The 19,727-nt window shown below is 43.0% G+C and overlaps 1 protein-coding gene across 7 annotated transcripts in view; it reads right to left on the bottom strand.

Moving 5' to 3' along the window:
• Positions 1 to 19,727, bottom strand: part of LOC139264544 (growth factor receptor-bound protein 10-like) — a 318,358-nt gene that overhangs the window by 118,196 nt on the left and 180,435 nt on the right. For all 7 annotated transcript variants that reach the window (XM_070881164.1, XM_070881168.1, XM_070881167.1 and 4 more), the window contains 2 exons: positions 18,054 to 18,270; positions 6,624 to 6,762 (listed from right to left, as the gene is read on the bottom strand). In XM_070881164.1, coding sequence (XP_070737265.1) covers positions 6,624 to 6,762; positions 18,054 to 18,270 — 356 coding nt within the window. The remainder of the gene's footprint in view (positions 1 to 6,623; positions 6,763 to 18,053; positions 18,271 to 19,727) is intronic.

Raw genomic sequence — 19,727 nt, forward strand, 5'->3', positions numbered from 1 at the left:
AGTACTTCCGGAAGGTTATTGGTTCGGTCTTCACAAAGCAAGACACAAAAGTATTTGTTCAATTGTTCTGCTATTTCTTTGTGCCCCATTATAAATTCACCTGAATCCGACTGCAAGCCACCTACGTTTGTCTTCACTAATCTTTTTGTCTTCACATATCTATAGAAGCTTTTACAGTCAGTTTTTATGTTCTCTGCAAGTTTCTTCTCGCACTCTATTTTCCCCCTCTTAATTAAACCCTTTGTCCTCCTCTGCTGAATTGTAAATTTCTCCCAGTCCTCAGGTTTGCTGCTTTTTCTGGCAAATTTATGCCTCTTCCTTGGATTTAACACTATCCTTAATTTCCCTTGTTAGCCACGGTTGAGCCACCTTCCAGTTTTATTTTTACTCCAAACAGGGATGTACAATTGCTGAAGTTCATCCATGTGATCTTTAAATTTTGCCATTGCCGATCCACCATCAACCCTTTAAGTATCATTTGCCAGTCTATTCTAGCCAATTCACGCCTCAAACCATCGAAGTTACCTTTCCTTAAGTTCAGGACCCTAGTTTCTGAATTAACTGTGTCATTCTCCATCTTAATAAAGAATTCTACCATGTTATGGTCACTCTTCCCCAAGGGGCCTCGCACAAGATTGCTAATTAGTCCTTTCTCATTACACATCACCCAGTCTCGGATGGCCAACTCCCCAGTTGGTTCCTCAACATACCGGTCGAGAAAACCATCCCTAATACATTCCAGGAAATCCTCCTCCACCGCATTGCTACCAGTTTGGTTAGCCCAATCAATATGTAGATTAAAGTCATTTATGATAACTGCTGTACCCTTATTGAATGCATCCCTAATTTCTTGTTTGATGCTGTCCCCAACCTTACTACTACTACTGTTTGGTGGTTTGTACACAACTCCCACTAGCGTTTCCTGCCCCTTGGTATTCCGTAGCTGCACCCATACCGATTCCACATCATCCAAGCTAATGTCCTTTCTTACTATTGCATTAATTTCCTCTTTAACCAGCAATGCCACCCCGCCTCCTTTTCCTTTCTGTCTATCCTTCCTCAATGTTGAATACCCCAAGATGTTGAGTTCCCAGTCTTGGTCACTCTGGAGCTATGTCTCCGTGATGCCAATTACATCATACCCTTTAAGTGCTATCTGCGCAGTTAATTCGTCCAACTTATTCCGAATACTCCTCGCATTGAGGCACAGAGCCTTCAGGCTTGTCTTTCCAACACACTTCCCCTTTAGGATTTTGCTGTAATGTGGTCCTTTTTGCCTTCAGTTTCTCTGCCCTCCACTTTTACTTTTCTCCTTTCTATCTTTTGCTTCTGCCCCAATTCTACTTCCCTTTGTCTCCCTGCTTGGGTTCCCATCCCCTGCCATATTAGTTTAACTCAACAGCACTAGCAAACACTCCCCCCTAGGACATTGGTTCCGGTCCTGCCCAGGTGCAGACCGTCCGGTTTGTACTGGTCCCATCTCCCCCAGAACCAATGTCCCAGGAATTTGAATACCTCCCTTCTGCACCACTCCTCAAGCCAGGTATTCATCTGAGCTATCCTGCAATTCCTACTCTGACTAGCACGTGGCACTGGTAGCAATCCTGAGATTACTACTTTTAAGGTCGTACTTTTAAAATTTAGCTCCCAGCTCCCTAAATTCATCTTGTAGGACCTTATCCTGTTTTTTTACCTATATCGTTGGTACTTATATACACTACGACAATTGGCTGTTCACCCTCCCTTTTCGGAATGTCCTGCACCCGCTCCAAGACATCCTTGACCCTTGCATTAGGGAGGGAACATACCATCCTGGAGTCTCGGTTGCAGCCGCAGAAACAGCTATCTATTCCCCTTACAATTGAATCCCCTATCATTATAGCTCTCCCACTCTTTTTCCTGCCCTCCTGTGCAGCAGAGCCACCCACAGTGCCATGAACTTGGCTGCTGCTACCCTCCCCTGATGAATCTTCCCCCTCAACAGTACCCAAAGTGGTGTATCTGTTTTGCAGGGGACCCCTGCACTACCTTCCTTGCACTGCTCTTCCAGTTGGTCACCCATTCCCTATCTGGCCGTGTACCCTTTTCCTGCGATAAGACCAACTTACGAAACGTGCTATTCACGTCATTCTCAGCATCATGGATGCTCCAGAGTGAATCCACCCGCAGCTCCAGTGCCGCAATGCTGTCCGTCAGGAGCTGCAGGCAGATGCACTTCCTGCACACGTAGTCGTCATGGACACCGGAAGCATCCCTGACTGCCCACATAGTACAGGAGGAGCATAACCCATGTCCGAGCTCTCCTGCCATGACTTAACCCTTAGGTAAACTTAAATTGGCAACAATGCTAAAGGTTACTTACTGATAAAGAAAAAGAAAAAGAAAAACTACTCCCCAATCACCAGCCAATCAGTTACCCCTTAGCTGTGACGTTACCTTTCGATTTCTTTCTACTTTTTTGCCTCCCTGCTGCAGCTGCACCGGCTGGCCTCCCGTCTCCCTGCTGGGCCTCTCCGATGCTGGCCTCCCGACAGGAGTAGGCCATACGCCCCCTTCGAGCCTGCTCCACCATTCAATGGCTGATCTGATCATGGACTCAACTCCACTCAGTCCCTTCTTCCAAGTCATTAATATAGATTGTAAATAGTTGGGGTCCCAGCACTGATCCCTGCGGCATGCCACTAGTTAATGGTTGCGAACCAGAGAATGAACCATTTATTCAGTCTGTTTTCTGTGAGTAAGCCAATCCTCTAGCCATGCTAATATTACCCCCAACCCTGTGAACTTTTATCTTAATACAGTAACCCTGTATGTGGCACCTTGTCAAATGCCTTCTGGAAGTCCAAATACACATCTACTGGTTCCCCTTTATCCACCCTGTTCGTTACATCCTCAAAGATCTCCAGCAAATTTGTCAAACATGACTCCCCCTTCGTAAATCCATGCCGACTCTGCCTGACGGAATTTTGCTTTTCCAAATGTCCTGCTACTGTTTCTTTAATGGACTCCAACATTTTCCCAACCACAGATGTTAGGCTAACTGGTCTGTAGTTTCCTGCTTTCTGTCTGCCTCCTTTTTTAAATAGGAGCAATACATTTGCAGTTTTCCAATCTGCTGGGACCTCCCCAGAATCCAGGGAATTTTGGTAAATTACAACCAATGCATCCAAAATCCCTGCCGTTACTTCTCTTAAGACCCTAGGATGCAAGCCATCAGGTCCAGGGGATTTATCTGCCTTTAGTCCCATTATCTTACTGAGTACCACCTCCTCAGTGATTGTGTTAAATTGTTCCCCGCCCTCATAGCACCTTGACTATCCACTGTCAGAATATTGTTAGTGTCCTCTACCGTAAAGATTGATAAAATATTTGTTGAGTTTCTGCCATCTCCATGTTCCCCATTACTAATTCCACGGTCTCGTCCTCTTAAGGGACCAACATTTATTCTAGCCACTCTTTTCCTTTTTATATACCTATAGAAACTCTTGCTATCGGATTTTATATTTTGTGCTAGTTTACTTTCATAGTCTATCTCAATCATTTTTTGAAGTCATTTTTTGCTGGCTTTTAAAAGCTTCCCAATCTTCCATCCTCCCACTAGTTTTGGCTACTTTGTATGCCATGGATGGCTATCTTTTCTCTTACATCCTTTGCTCCTCACTGGAATATATTTTTCTTGCGTTGTAATATCTCCTTAAATGTTCATCAACCGTCCTAACTTTAATCTATTTTCCCAGTCCACTTTAGCCAACTCTGCCCTTATAGCTTCATAGTCTTCTTTATTTAAGCTTAGTATGCTGGTTAGAGATTCAACTTTCTCACTCTCCATCTGACTGTGAATTTCAATCATGCTATGATCACTCATTCCAAGATTTAAGATTAGAATAGTGTGCCAACACTGAACCACACAGTTCTTTCCAACATCCTAAGTCCCAGACACATCCAAGGCTGCTCAGGTAATGTCAGCAACCTCAGAACACTCAAGATAGGGCTCAATTCCTATGAAGGAATGTGAATATGGAAACAATGCAACAAAGCCCAATTTCTGTGTATGAGTGGAAATGAAAACTAAATATTTGGGGTAATTTTCCTGGGTCTGTACCCAGGCTCACTGGGTTGCCTGGGTGCAGCAATCAACAAATAATCTAGATCAATCAACATGCCTGTAAAGAAAGCCATTCAATTTTCCTTCTATTTATTTAAATGGAAGGAAAAACTAGCGGATTGCTTTACAGATGTCCTCCCACCTGCCCAATCTTCCAATAGTCATAGATGATCCAGTATACTTCGGCACAGACCCAGGGAAATTTCTCTTATTGATCGAAAACAAAAAATATGACTTTGGAAATCTAAAATTGGGAACACAAGTCAATAACTATCTGAGAGAAAGTTAAGTAAATGTTTTCAGAACGGCCCTTCATCAGACAAGTGAATTTTTGTGAACACACACATTACACATATATGGTAATTGAACTTCTGTCTTTTCCAGCTTTTATTTTAGCTTTAGTATCAAATATGCACAAATGTATCTTCGATCTAAAGAACATGAGAGTTGGTAAAAAAGGAAAGTAACAGGGAAACTGGGGAGAACAATTGTATGAATTGGTAGCAATGAATCAGTATTAACAGTTGCCAAAGTCAAATTATTGCTTCCTATGCACAATTATCTAAAACGGAAAAGAGTGACTAAAGTAAACGTTGGTCTCTTAGAAGATGAGAAGGGGGATTTAATAATGGGAAATGTGGAAATGGCTGAGACCTTAAACAATTATTTTGCTTCGGTCTTCACAGTGGAAGACACAAAAACCATGCCAGAAATTGCTGGTCACAGGAATGTGGGAAGGGAGGACCTGGAGACAATCACTATCACTAAGGGGGTAGTGCTGGACAGGCCAATGGGACTCAAGGTAGACAAGTCCCCTGGTCCTGATGAAATGCATCCCAGGGTATTAAAAGAGATGGCGGAGGTTATAGCAGATGCATTAGTTATAATCTACCAAAATTCTGTGGACTCTGGGGAGGTACCAGCGGATTGGAAAGCAGCTAATGTAACGCCTCTGTTTAAAAAAAGGGGGCAGACAAAAGGCAGGTAACTACAGGCCGGTTAGTTTAACATCTGTAGTGGGGAAAATGCTTGAAACTATTAAGAAATAACGGGACATCTAGATAGGAATAGTGCAATCAAGCAGACGCAACATGGATTCATGAAGGGGAAATCATGTTTAACTAATTTACTGGAATTCTTTGAGGATATAACGAGCATGGTGGATAGAGGTGTATCGATGGATGTGGTGTATTTAGATTTCCAAAAGGCATTCGATAAGGTGCCACACAAAAGGTTACTGCAGAAGATAGAGGTATGCGGAGTGAGGGGAAATGTATTAGCATGGATAGAGAATTGGCTGGAGAACAGAAAGCAGAGAGTTGGGATAAATGGGTCCTTTTCGGGTTGGAAATCGGTGGGCCACAGGGATCAGTGCTGGGACCACAACTGTTTACAATATACATAGATGACCTGGAAGAGGGGACAGAATGTAGTGTAACAAAATTTGCAGATGACAAAGATTAGTGGGAAAGCGGGTTGTGTAGAGGACACAGAGAGGCTGCAAAGAGATTTGGATAGGTTAAGCGAATAAGCGAAGGTTTAGCAGATGGAATACAATGTCGGAAAGTGTGAGGTCATCCACCTTGGGGGAAAAAAAAAAACAGTAAAAGGGAATATTATTTGAATGGGGAGAAATTACAACATGCTGAGATGCAGAGGGACCTGGGGTCCTTGTGCATGAATCCCAAAAAGTTAGTTTGCAGGTGCAGCAGGTAATCAGGAAGGCAAATGGAATGTTGGCCTTCATTGCGAGAGGGATGGAGTACAAAAGCAGGGAGGTCCTGCTGCAACTGTACAGGGTATTGGTGAGGCCGCACCTGGAGTACTGCGTGCAGTTTTGGTCATCTTACTTAAGGAAGGATATACTAGCTTTGGAGGGGGTAGAGAGACGATTCACGAGGCTGATTCCGGAGATGAGGAGGTTACCTTATGATAGATTGAGTAGACTGGGTCTTTACTCGTTGGAGTTCAGAAGGATGAGGGGTGATCGTATAGAAACATTTAAAATAATGAAAGGGATAGACAAGATAGAGGCAGAGGGGTTATTTCCACTGGTCGGGGAGATTAGAACTAGGGGGCACAGCCTCAAAATACGGAGGAGCCAATTTAAAACCGAGTTGAGAAGGAATTTCTTCTCCCAGAGGGTTGTGAATCTGTGGAATTCTCTGCCCAAGGAAGCAGTTGAGGCTAGCTCATTGAATGTATTCAAGTCACAGATAGATAGATTTTTAACCAATAAAGGGAATTAAGGGTTATGGAGAGCGGGCAGGTAAGTGGAGCTGAGTCCACGGCCAGATCAGCCATGATCTTATTGAATGGCGGAGCAGGCTCGAAGGGCGAGATGGCCTACTCCTGTTCCTAATTCTTATGTTCTTATATTAATATAAGCTAAAAATGTTAATTTAAATATTTCTGGTAAGCATAGGTCAGGAAAATTCACAAATTAGTTACAGCGCTGGAAATGCACAGTAATTCATGCATCTGTAAAGCAGTCACATTTTAAAACAGTTTTACTCACATGATTATGGATAGGTGGACTCTGAGGCATTGAACCAGGCGTCAACACTGGAGAGCTGGCAGGGCTACACAACTCTGGAAAGGGATTTGGGATGGCAGGCAAAGATGATGTACGGAACTTATCTTCTTCCTGAAGTCTTCTGTACATGAAGATTAAAAAGATGGTATAAAAAAATTGAATTGAATAACTCAAGTAAAATTTTACATTGATTGGCAGGCATATAAGAACATAAGAAATAGGAGTAGGCCATACGGCCCCTCGAGCCTGCTCCGCCATTTAATAAGATCATGGCTGATCTGATCATGGGCTCAGCTCCACTTCCCCGCTCGCTCCCCATAACCCCTTATCCCCTTATCGTTAAAAAATTGTACTTGTGTCTTAAATTTATTCAATACCCCAGCTTCCACAGCTCTCTGAGGCAGCGAATTCCACAGGTTAACAACACGAAGAAATTTCTCATCTGTTTTAAATGGGCGACCGGCCCCTTATTCTAAGATCATGCCCTCTAGTTCTCATCTCCCCCATCAGTGGAAACATCCTCGCTGCATCCATCTTGTCAAGCCCCCTCAATCTTACACCATTCTACCACCTTGTAATATAACTTTTTTTTTTTAATTAACTGATACGAGTACTAGTCTACTCTTGATAATTTGCAGTTAATTTTTATTTTTTGAAAACCAATTATTTGACTGAGCAACATAAATAAAAAAAGGGGAATTTAGCACTAAAAATTTAAACCAAATAGTTTCAATTAAGTAATTTCAAATTAAGACTAGACTAGTGATCTCCTGCAGCATTGCTCCTGTTAAGCCCTGGAACACTATCCTATGAAACACATTACATAATCGTCAGTTGATCTTGTGGCATTGTTCATAGACAAAATATTTAAGTAAAATTGTGCCTCCCTACTGCTGCATGTAGAGCATGAGTTTCTATATCGTCCGTCACATCCGCAGGACATCGAAAAACGTCACAATTAATTACTTTTGAAGTTTGTTTTGTAGGAAAACATGGTAGCCAATTCATGCACAGTATATAGGTCTCAATCAGAGAATAATGGTAATCTGCTTTCGTGGCGATTGTTGATACATAAATCTCATCTCCCAGTCAATCTTTTTCATGCTGTTTTTTCCTCCATTGTTTCCTTCTTGCTGATGCTTTTCATACAGTTCATTCACAGTTGTTATCTCATCGCCATACCTTCTCAATTATGTCTTACCCTTACCCAATGCACAAAGCACTAGGCTGAAAGCCTTATGGAAAAAAAAAAAATCGCCGAAAGCAAGTGACATTTCCTGAGACTCGCTGAATCTTTCTCTTGAAAGAGGAACAAAGCAAGACTGACCATTGTCGTCCAGCCTATTCATCGGGATACCTTTGATTAGTCCAGCTATTTCTTCAAGTATTGCAAGGATTTCAACAACAAATTGTATTTATATAGTGGCTTCAACATAGTAAAATGTCCCAAGGCACTTAACAGGAGCGTTATAAAACAGAATTTGACAGAGGCACATATGGAGATAATAGGGCAACTGACCATCATCATCATAGGCAGTCCCTCAAAATCGAGGAAGACTTGCTTCCACTCAAAGTTGAGTTCTTAGATGACTGAACAGTCCAATACGGGAATTACAGTCTCGGTCACAGGTGGGACAGTTGTTGAAGGAAAGGGTGGCTGGGGAGTCTGGTTTGCCACACACTCCTTCTGCTGCCTGCGCTTGCTTTTTGCATGCTCTCGGCAATGAGACTCAAGATGCTCAGCATCCTCCCGGATGCTCTTCCTCCACTTAGGGCGGTCTTTGGCCAGGGACTTCCAGGTGTTGGTGGGGATGTTGCATTTTATCAAGGAGGCTTTTAGGATGTCCTTAAAACGTTTCCTCTGCCCACCTGGGACTCGCTGGCTGTGTAGAAGTTCAGAGTAGATCGCTTGTTTTGGGAGTCTTGCGTCAGGCATGCAAACAATGTGGCCCACCCAAAGGTGCTGGTCGAGTGTGGTCAGTGCTTCGAAGCTGGGGATGTTGGCCTGATCGAGGACACGAATATTGATGAGTCTCCCAGGGGATTTGCAGGATCTTGCGGAGACATCGTTGGTGATATTTCTCCAGTGATTTGAGGTGTCAACTGTATATGGTCCACGTCTCTGAGCCATACGTGAGGGCGGGTGTCACTACAGCTCTGTAGATCATGAGCTTGATGCCAGATTTGAGGGCCTGATCTTCTAACACTCTTTTCCTCAGGCGGCCGAAGGCTGCGCTGGCACACTGGAGGCCGTGTTAAACCTTGTCGTTGATGTCTGCCCTTGCGAATAAAAGGCTCCCAAGGTATGGAAAGTGGTCAAAGAGGTAGGTTTTAAGGAGCGTCTTGGGAAGGAAAGGTAGAGAGGTTTAGGGAGTGAATTCCACACAGCCACCAATGGTTGAACAATTAAAATCAGGTATACTGAAGAGGTCAGAATTGGAGGAGCGCACAATTGGAGGAGGGTTGTAGGGCTGGAGGAGATTACAGATATAGGGAGGGGAGAAACCATGGATGGATTTGAAAACAGGATGAAAATTTTAAAATCGAGGCATTGCTCAAAGAGCCAATGTAGGTCAGCGAGCAGAGAAATTATGGCAATCTATGAGTAATCTATGGTAAATCTGATGAGTTTTGAAAATAGTTTAAATGATTGTCCCGGTGACATGGAAGCACTCTTCTTCCCCCAGTTGCTTCCGCCCACCATTAAACACATCATTTTCTATCTCTGTCCTCCCAAGGATACACCAAATCCAGACCTGGTGGTGTTTTGCGTCCATTTATACTGACACAGTGGCAGTTTCCACATGTATGCTGACGATATCCAGCTTTACCTCACCACCACTTCTCTCAACCCCTCCACTGTCTCTAAATTGTCAGACTGCTTGTCTGACATCGTGCTGGATGAGCAGAAATTTCTTCCAACTAAATATTGGGAAGACTGAAACTATTGTATTCTGTTCCTGCCACAAACACTGTTCCCTAGCCACTGACTCCATCCCTCTCCCTCGCATCTGTCTGAGGCCGATTCAGACTGTTCGCAACCTTGGTGTCATATTTGACCCTGAAATGAGCTTCATATCCATGCCATAACGAAGACCACTTATTTCCACCTCCATCACATCACACGTCTCCGCCCCTGCCTCAGCTCATCTGCTGCTGAAACTTTGTTACTTCTAGACTTGACTATTCTAACGCACTCTTGGCTAGCTTCCCACATTCTACCCTATGTAAATTTGAGCTCATTCAAAGCTCGACTGCCCATGTCCTAACTCGCACCAAGTCCCATTCACCCATCACCCCCGTGTTCGCTGACCTACATTGGCTTCCAGTTAAGCAATGCCGCAATTTAAAAATTCTCATCCTTGTTTTCAAATCCCTCCATGGCCTTGCCCCTTCCCGTCTCGAATCTCCTCCAGCCCCACAATCCCCAAGATAGCTACACTCCTCTAATTCTGGCCTCCTCAGCATCCCTGATTTTAAATCGCTCAACCAGTGGTGGCTGTGCCTTCAGCTGCCTGGGCCCCAAGCTCTGGAATTCGCTCCCTAAACCTCTCCGCCTTTAATACAATCCTTAGAACCTACCTCTGACCAAGTCTGCCCTAATTTCTCCTTATGTGGCTCCGTATCAAAGTGTTTTATAATGGTCGCGTGAAGCGCCTTGGGACGTTTTACTATGTTAAAAACACTATTTAAATACAAGTTGTTGTTGTTGACTACTTCACTAGCTTTAATGTTAACTTGCTGCACAACTTAATTACATTTCAGGTTAAAAAGCATTGCCTCCTTTTTCTTATTACTCATTTTTACTTTCATCTCCTGTTGTGTAAAGTTTGAGATTTGGCAAATCTTTCTCATTAGTGCTGCTGTGATACCAGGACCGACCTGACAGAAGGATCATCGCCCAGGATGCCACGACGATCAAAAGTCTGCTGCCAAAAGACTGTGGTGCAAGAGCAAACCTCAAGATTCAAGAGCAAGTTCCCAAACACATGGATAGCACTCAGGTTCCTGTTAACCATGTCCATAATCAGTGGTGAGCAGGACAATGTAACAGTCCATGCCCACATGCAGCAAGACCTGGACAACATTCATGCTTGGACTGATTAAGTGGCAAGTAACATTTGCGCCACACAAGTGCCAGGCAATGATTATCTCCAGTGAGTCTAACCACTACCCCTTGACATTCAATGGCATTACCATCACCGAATCCCCCACCAGCAACATCCCAGGGGTCACCATTGATCAGAAAGTTAACTAGACCAGCCACATAAACACTGACTGCGAGAGCAGGTCAGAGGCTGGGTATTCTGCAGCAAGTGTCTTACCTTTTGACTCCCAAAGTCTTTCCACCATCTACAAGGCACAAGTCAGGAGTGTGATGGAATACTCTCCACTGGCTTGGATGAGTGCAGCTCCAACAACACCCAAGCAGCTTGGATATCATCCAGGACAAAGCAGATTGCTTGATTGGCACCCCATCGACAACCTTAAACATTCACTCCCTCCATTACAAGCATACCGTGGCTGCAGTGTGTACTATCTGCAAGATGCACTGCAGCAACTTGCCAAGGCTTCTTCAGTAGAACCTCCCAAATCCGTGACCTCTACCAGCTAGAAGGACAAGAACAGCAGACGCATGGGAGCACCACCACCTCCCCATTTCCCTCCAAGTCACACACCATCCTGACTTGGAATTATATCGCCGTTCCTTTATCATCGCTGGGTCAAAATCCTGGAACTCGCTCCCTAACACTGGGAGTATTTTCACCACACAGATCTCAGCTATTCAAGGTGGCTCCCCACCACTTTCTCAAGGGCAATTAGGGATGGGCAATAAATGCTGGCCTTGCCAGCGATGCCCACATCCCATGAACGAATAAAAAAAAATGGAGCTTCTTGAAGTTGAAGCTCAAAAACATATGCGCACCACCATGGGAGATCTTCGCTGGCCATCCTGTCTATCAGGAATGATGTGGCTCAAAACTTTCACCACCACCACCACCAAGATATTTTATGTGTTAGTTATTTATTAGTTTAATGTTTAATTTTAATGTATTGTTCAGTTTGTCACTTAAATGTTATTTTTTAATGATTTGTATTGTTTATTATTTAAATTATAAAAATTTGAGATTACAGCTTTATTTCTGAAATTTTCAATACTACTACTACATACTTAAACTCAAAAGAAATACAAGTCCATCTAGGGCACCATTTTCCCCAAGGCTGACCCCTATTTGATACAGCTGTGTTCCCAGTACTGGTGGTGAAACAATCTTAGATATGAGGGAAAGACATCTTCAGTTTTATTTGCACAAAGCAACTGCAATATTTTTGTTTTATCTACTCTTTCAAAGTACAATTTGATGTGACTATTTCAATTTGTAGATGTTAATAGGTCCTTGATGAGTCATTGATGCAAGAATCCACAAGTCCCTTAACTGTTTGTCCTCAACATATGGTCAGTGCAACATTGAGTGCTGTATTGTTAAAGGTGCTTTCAGACATGTGAAACAGCAGTCCAATCTCCACTGTTCTAAAAGATTCCATGACGATACTTACAAGAGCTGGGAGCTTGCCCTGTGTCTGGGCCAACAATTATCCCACCACTAACACAGATTAACTGATCCAAAAAGTAAAATACTGTGGATGCTGGAAATCTGATATAAAAACAGAAAATGCTGGAAATACTCAGGGGGTCAGGTAGCATCTGGGTAGAGAGAAACACAGTTATGTTTCAGGTCGATTACCTTTTATCAGAACTGATCATTTTTCTCATTGTTTGTGGGATCTTTATACGTGTAAATTGGCTGCCACATTTGTCTACAAAGCAACCCTGCCTTCTTGGCCATGAAGTGATTTGCGACGTTCAAAGGACGTGAAAGGCAATATATAAATACAAGTCTCTTTCTTTCTAAATGCAAGTTCTTTTTTATTACCATACTAAAGCAACTGGCAAAACACCTGGTCAAATGTAGCCTACTTTGTTGCCATGTGACAAGAAACCTTAAACTGGGATCAAAGATCTTTTTATTAATGTATCTATTTTATGTGCTAACCTCAAAATAGTTTGATTTGAAGACCATCTGCAGGGCTGCTATTTTCAGCAACCCGTGTATCTTTATAAAACACAATTTCTTAGACGGTGACCTTTTGAGTTGAGAGATGATGCAGCTTTCTCCAGACAAGGAATTCCACTCGATCAAGACTCCGGAGGTGAAAAATGCTTGAAGTAGATTCCTCAATATTTCAATCCCCACACGCAGTAAGAAATCCTCCATCATGGGGAATGTGCCAATGAACACAATCCCTTTTTTAAAAAAAAATCACACCGGTGGTGAAAAAAAAATCATCTGTCTCAGCTCTATTTCAATTATAGCCTCAATTTGAAGTAGAACCCCAGTTTCCTTTATTCTGTCAACAGTCATATCTTACTGTATCCACAGAACTTCTGAAAAATAGGATTTCTCTATCTTCTTCCACCCCGACCCAACATGGTGAGCTTCTTTCTCTCATTTCAGTATTGAGGAAGTGCTCCATTGTCAGAGGGGCCATCTTTCAAATGAAACTATAAACCAAGGCCTGCTTTCTCAGGTGGATGTGAAAGATCCCACATTACAACAAGATATCCTGGCCAACATTTGTCCTTTCAACCAACACCATTAAAGTAGATTATCTGGTCATTTTTCTGACTGGTTGGTGGGGCAATGCTGTGCGAAAATTGGCTGCTGCATTTGCCCATAAAACAACAGTGACTACACATCAAAAATAACTGACCCTGAAGCAGTTAGGGATTTCGAGGATGTGAAAGGTACTATATAAAAGTTTTTCTTCTTTTCCCACAAGTGGCACGAATGTTGCTGACCACTTGCCAGCTCCTGCAAAAAAAGATGCTGGACTCTGCCATAGAGGAGTTGCAAATAAAGATGAACACTGTAGATGAAGCAGCTGAGGGTGATCTGGCCAAGGACACAGCTTTTATGAACCTCGGCAGCAATGTTCTGGGGCTGCGATGATTTGCTGCTAACAATCATAACCATCTTCCTGTGTCAGGTATGAGTCTAGCCATTGTTGGAATATCTCACTAACCCCCATTAGAACAATATTGCTCTGACTCCTTAGTGCCATAGTGGATGAAATGTTGTCATGATGTTGAGGATTGCTACTCTCGCATCTCCTCGGTTATTCAGCTTTAACATCCACGTCTGTTTCAAAGCTATATGGTTGGGAGCCAAGTGGCTCTGGCAGAACCTGAAATGAGCATCAGGAATTTAGTTACTGGTGAGCATGCATTGCTTGATGGCATCATTAATTATTTCTGCCATCACTTGCTAATGATAGAGTAGTAATTGGCCAAATTAGGTTTGTCCCGCTGTTGTGGTAGGACATACATGGGCAATTTTTCATAGTTAATTAGATGCCAGTGTCATAGTTGCACATGAATAGCTTGGCTGGGAGACAACTCGATCTGATGTACAGGTCTTTAACATTGGCCTGGATGTCATCAGGACCCATAGTTTTTGCTGTGTCCAGTGTAGTCAGCCACTTCTTAATTTCACATGGAATTAATCAAACCAGAAGGAGACCATGCCAAATCATCAGCATTGCATTCTTGGCTGAAGTCATTTACATACACGGAAGCTTTGCCTCTTGCAATCGGGTGCTAGACTCTGCCGTGGTTGTAGATGTTCATAGAACCTATCATGACTGTCCATTACTATCCTCGCCTTGATGTGATAGGACTACAGAGCTTCACTCTGATCTCTTTATTGCGGAACTGCTTAGTTCTGTCTAGAACCTGCTGCTTTTGATGTTTAGTATGCTAGTCCTGTGTTGTAGCTCCACTAGGTTGCCGCTGCATTTTAAGGTATGGGTGATGCTGCTCTTAGCACACCCTTCTACAGTCTCCATTTTACCAGAATTGATTGTCCAGCTCAATGGAGATGGAGTGGGGGGGGGGGGGGGGGGGGGGGGATGAGTTGGGTCATGAGGTAACAGATTGCAATGGTATACAATTCTGCTGCTGATGGCCCATAGCACCTCCTGGATTACCAGTTTTGAACTGTTAGATATGTCCTTACTCTGTCCCACTTAGCATAATGGTCATGCTACATAAGAACATGAGAAATAGGAGCAAGAGTTGACCGTACGGCCCTTCGAGCCTTCTCAACCATTCAATATCATGGCTGATCCTTGACCTCCACTCCACTTTCCTGCCTGATCTCCATATCCCTTGATTCCCCTTGACTCCAAAAACCTATCTATCTCAACCTTGAATATGTTCAGAGACTTGGCATCCACAGCCCTCTGGGGCAGAGAATGCCAAAGATTCACAACCCTCTGAATGAAGAAATTCCTCCTTATCTCGGTCTTAAATGGCCTACCCCTTATCCTGAGACTGTGCCCCCTAATTCTAGACACTCAAGCCAGGGGAAACAACCTCTCAGCATCTACCCTGTCAGTCCCCTTCAAAATCTTGTATGTTTCATTCTTCTAAACTCCAAGGAATATAGGCCCATTCTACACAATCTCATCATAAGACAGCCCTCTCATCCGAGGAATCAATTTAGTGAAACTCTGTTGTACCGCCTCCAAGGTAAGTATATCCTTCCTTAGATAAGCAGAGCAAAACGGTCTACAACAGCAACCTCAGTTTGGAACAACCCTGATATATTAAAACAAGATATATACCGAGTTTATACCCAACAACTTGAATTTATATAGCATCTAATGTAGAAAAACTTCCCATGGTGTAAAGGAAAAAAATGGACGTTGAGTCAAAGGAGTAAAGGCTTGGAGGGGTGACCAAAACCTTGGTCAGAGAGATGGGTTAAAAGGCTTGAAAAAAAAAAAGACAGGGAGATTGAGAGACATAGGATGGGAATTCCAGAGAGCTGGACCTCGGCGGCTGAAAGCATGGCCGCCAATGGTGGGGCAAAAGGACTAGGGGGCACACAAGAGGTCAGAGTCAAAGGAAGATGAAATTTCCTATTCCATCTGAGATGACATTCCTATCTATTTTAATATTTAGAATTTTATGGTCCATAGTACATCCCACAGCTGTAAACTAATCAGCCACATGAGTGTAGACTGATGTGAAGTAATCATTGAATAGCTCTGCCATAGCCTGGAGTTTGAAGGTTGATCAGAAACCCTCAATCGATGCAAATCAGCCAATGCTAACTCAGAAGCTTAACCAGAGGGTGCAAGAGGTTGGATGGCATGCTAATCATGACAGAACTATATTCCGCAAGCACATCCCTTGTGAAATATCCCTGCTTGCATGCAGTTCTCTATTTAATCTGGGATTGGAGCAGTGCTTCTGTGCTGAGCTAAACTCCAACATGTCTCAGCACCAAGAATAATCAAGCTTTCGCATTCAACATTCTGGTATCCATAACTTTCTTTCTGAATGCAAGTTGATCACAGTGAGCCTGTACACTGAGTCGAGAGCAGACTGCATATTTCATAACTTTGTATGATGCAACAGTTAATTGCTAGGACAGTGTTGTAGCACTCAATGCAAATTTTTAAAGCCATGAAATGGAAATTGCCAACAGCGACAGTGGAGTCTACACGCCAAAAAACAACACAAGGGGCCCAAGTTTCGGCCTCAGTTGCTCCTGATTTTTTGGAGAAACTGGTGTAGAACGGAGTATCTTAGAAATTCAAATTCTCGGCATTTAGTTTGCTCCAGTTCTAATCAGTTAGAACAGTTTCACTTTGGAACAGAATTTTTTTTCAAAAGGGGGCGTGTCTGGCCACTTACGCCTGTTTTCAAAGTTTCGGCAGTGAAAACTTACTCCAAACTAACTTAGAATGGAGTAAGTGAAGATTTTTGTACGCTCGAAAAAACCTTGTCTACACTTCAGAAAATCAAGCGTAGGTTACAAATCAGGCGTAGGGAATGGGGGGCGGGGGGGTTTAAAGGCAAGTTTACAAACATTAAACACTTCAGTTTTACAAATAAAGAGCCATCATCAATAATAAATGATAAAAACATCAATAAATCAATCAAAAAAAATTAATAAGAAATAATTTTTTAAAAATCAATAAATAAAACATTTTCTACTTACCGACTGCAGCACCGGGAGCCCTCCAACAGCGTGCTGGGATGCCCGCCCCCACCCCAAGTGTGTGTCTCACTCTCTGCATGTCAGTGTCTGTGCTTCTGACAGGGGGGGCAGGGGAAAGGAGAAGGCCGGGGGGGGGGGGGGGAAAGGAGAAGGCCGGGGGGTGGGGAAAGAAGGCGGCCGGGGGGGGGGGGGGGGGGGCGGGGGAGAAAAGGAGAAGGCCGGGGGGGGGGGGGGGGGGGGGAGGAGGAGAAGGGCGAGGGGAGAAAGGAGAAGGGCGGGGGGGGGGGTTGGTCAGGTCGGGTGGGTTGGGGAGGGGGTGAGCAGGAGTCGAGTCGGGTCGGGAGGAAGCAGGAGCTGGGCTTGGGAGGAGCCTTATGCACACAGCCCCAGTGAGGCCAGGGCTAGGGGCTGCGTGCTTCAGGCCCCTCCCACACAGTTTTGGGCGCTAGGAGCTACTGCACATGCGCGCCCACTGTAGCACGCATGTGCAGAGGTCCCGGCACCGTTTTCAGCGCAGGAACCTAGCTCCGCCCCCAACTGCTCGTGCTGCGCCGCGCCCGGCTCAAGAGGACCAACAGGGAGCCGGAGAAGAAGTTTTTTTTAGGCGCACTTTGTGGCGCGAAAAACGGGCGTCCAGGTCGGGGCTGCGCCGTTCTAGGCGCGGCCCGAAACTTGGGCCCAATGTATTTGAATTGCAAGTAATTCAACAGCAGTCTGGTATGATAATGGGTGACATGAATTTTACTGGAGCAAATTGGGAGCTGCATTAACAAAATGTTTTTTTTTTGCGAAGATAACCATGTTGTCATATCTGTTATATTTGTTTTGTATAAGAGACATTAATATCCATAAACACCAGTCCAATCAAGACATTTTTCAGGTAAGAATTTATGCTCATTATGGGACAGATGACAACTGGGCTTTCAAAGGACAAAGGCACATGGATACAGAGTGGAATTCAGCAGTTTATTAATTTCTGAGCATTGTCTTTTGCATCTTTGGCATGCCATTATATTCAGTAAGTTTTAAGTCATTCTTGTTGACTTGGAAGATTTGCAATTACTATTGATGCATTGTTCACTTATAAATGAGGTACATCATGGTAATACGTTCAATATTTTTGTAACAGTACCTGTACGTTACAAAATTACTACGTATTAATTCCTGAATTATTTAAAAAAAAAATTTTAAGCACAAAGAGACAAGAACAAATATTATCTGAAGAATTTGTAGAAATTAAGGCCTCATCTTGAAGTATTCTTTCAAGTGATAAAAATTGATAAAATTCATCGTACACATACAAACTAAACACAGTAAAATAACGAGCAGAGAGTTTTACCTGACTGCCAGAATGTGCATTGGCTGAGAACGTCGCAGCTTCTGCCTTGGTGACGTTGGCTGTGGTGAGTTTGTTCCTGAACCTGCCAACCGACTACAGGCAAGCTGACCATTTTGAATAAGTGGAGCTGTTTCTGATTGAGTACAGCATACAGAATACAAACTGTCAAATGAAGAGTTCATATCATTCACCAAAGCCTCCAGGTCTACATCATCTTCTGCAAAGAAAAAAGTAGCATTATATTTTTTAAGCTGCTTTGATATTCATTATTCATAACTGAAAATACTCATTGAAATAATTTAATTACTTGCTCAAATGGTGCACTTGGGTGAGTCCCGTCGACAGCTAAGTTCACTAATCTGGACTTAGTTTATACTACGTTTTGTGGTCAAACAAATGTTATTTGGATTGTCAACGTCAATCTATCTTGAATGCTCAAGTTCCAGAAGCAAAACTGTACTTGTATTTTTAATGAAAGCAGCATCCAATGGAAAATATGTCAGCATCCTTATTTCCTGAGACAAATACAAACCATAGCATAAAATTATGATGCGGTAACCAAATGGGAAAGGAGATACGATGGATCGAAAGACCCTCTGAGCAGACATTTATCACAAATAGTCACAGATTAACCAGGATCAGGCAAGCTTGTTTAGCACATTAAATCCCAGCAACCACCTTAGCTCAGTGGTCGCACTCTTTCCTTTGAATCAGAAAGTCATGGGTTCAAGCCCAAGTCGAGATTTGAACGAGATTGACACTTCATTGCAGTACTAATGGGAGTGCTGCACTGTTATAGATGCCATCTTTTGGATGAGACGCTAAACCAAGGCTCTGTCCACTGGCTCAGGTGGATATTCTGGATGGCTGAGTCAACATTTAACCTTCAATTACCACCTCTTTAAAAAAAAAACAAACACAGATTATCTGGAATTTCTCTCATTATTGTTTGTGCATAAATTTACCAATGAAATACTGACTACACTTCAAAAGTACCTAATTGGTTGCGATGTGCTTTGGGATGTCTGTCGCGAAAGGTGCATTTACACGCAAGTTCTGATTTTTCGATTGTTTCTAACTTAAACCTGGTTATGAATCTGGATAGTTTTGGAGGTTCACCAATTAAATCTGCTTTGCACTAAAGGTGGGCGATATGCTGATTTATGTGGACTGTACAGCAACTACTCACACCCTAAATGAGCTGCAATTACTTCTTTGCATCAACAGACTTTTTCTGTTAGCATTGTAAGCTTTTACATCAAAAACCATCAGAGAATTTAATAAAATCTACTGCCATTGGAAGATTTTCCTTTTAAAAGTCACAATACTTATTAAAAACAATAAATGTTTAACATAATGATGGAATAACACCCCAAAAAGATGCATTAATACTTGTATTGGATGAATGAAGTCCCTGGCTGGAGATTGGTCAATCATAGAGCTAAAGAAACCAACATGGGAATTAGGTTCACCAATGGTCTGTACCAGTGGAGTCACAGGAAAGAAAGATGACTTAACCCCTGGCAGCAAATGTTCCCAAGACACCTCGAACATTTATGGAAGAATACATAGCTCAAGTATAAAAACCCTTCAATTCCTCAACACTAGTCTCCCCAGATTGCATCTTGAAAGTTTAACAGGGCTAGAATTGGCTTGCGTGTATACATCCAGGAA

Source organism: Pristiophorus japonicus, chromosome 5, assembly GCF_044704955.1.
Source record: "Pristiophorus japonicus isolate sPriJap1 chromosome 5, sPriJap1.hap1, whole genome shotgun sequence".
Classification (NCBI taxonomy): Eukaryota; Metazoa; Chordata; class Chondrichthyes; family Pristiophoridae; genus Pristiophorus; species Pristiophorus japonicus.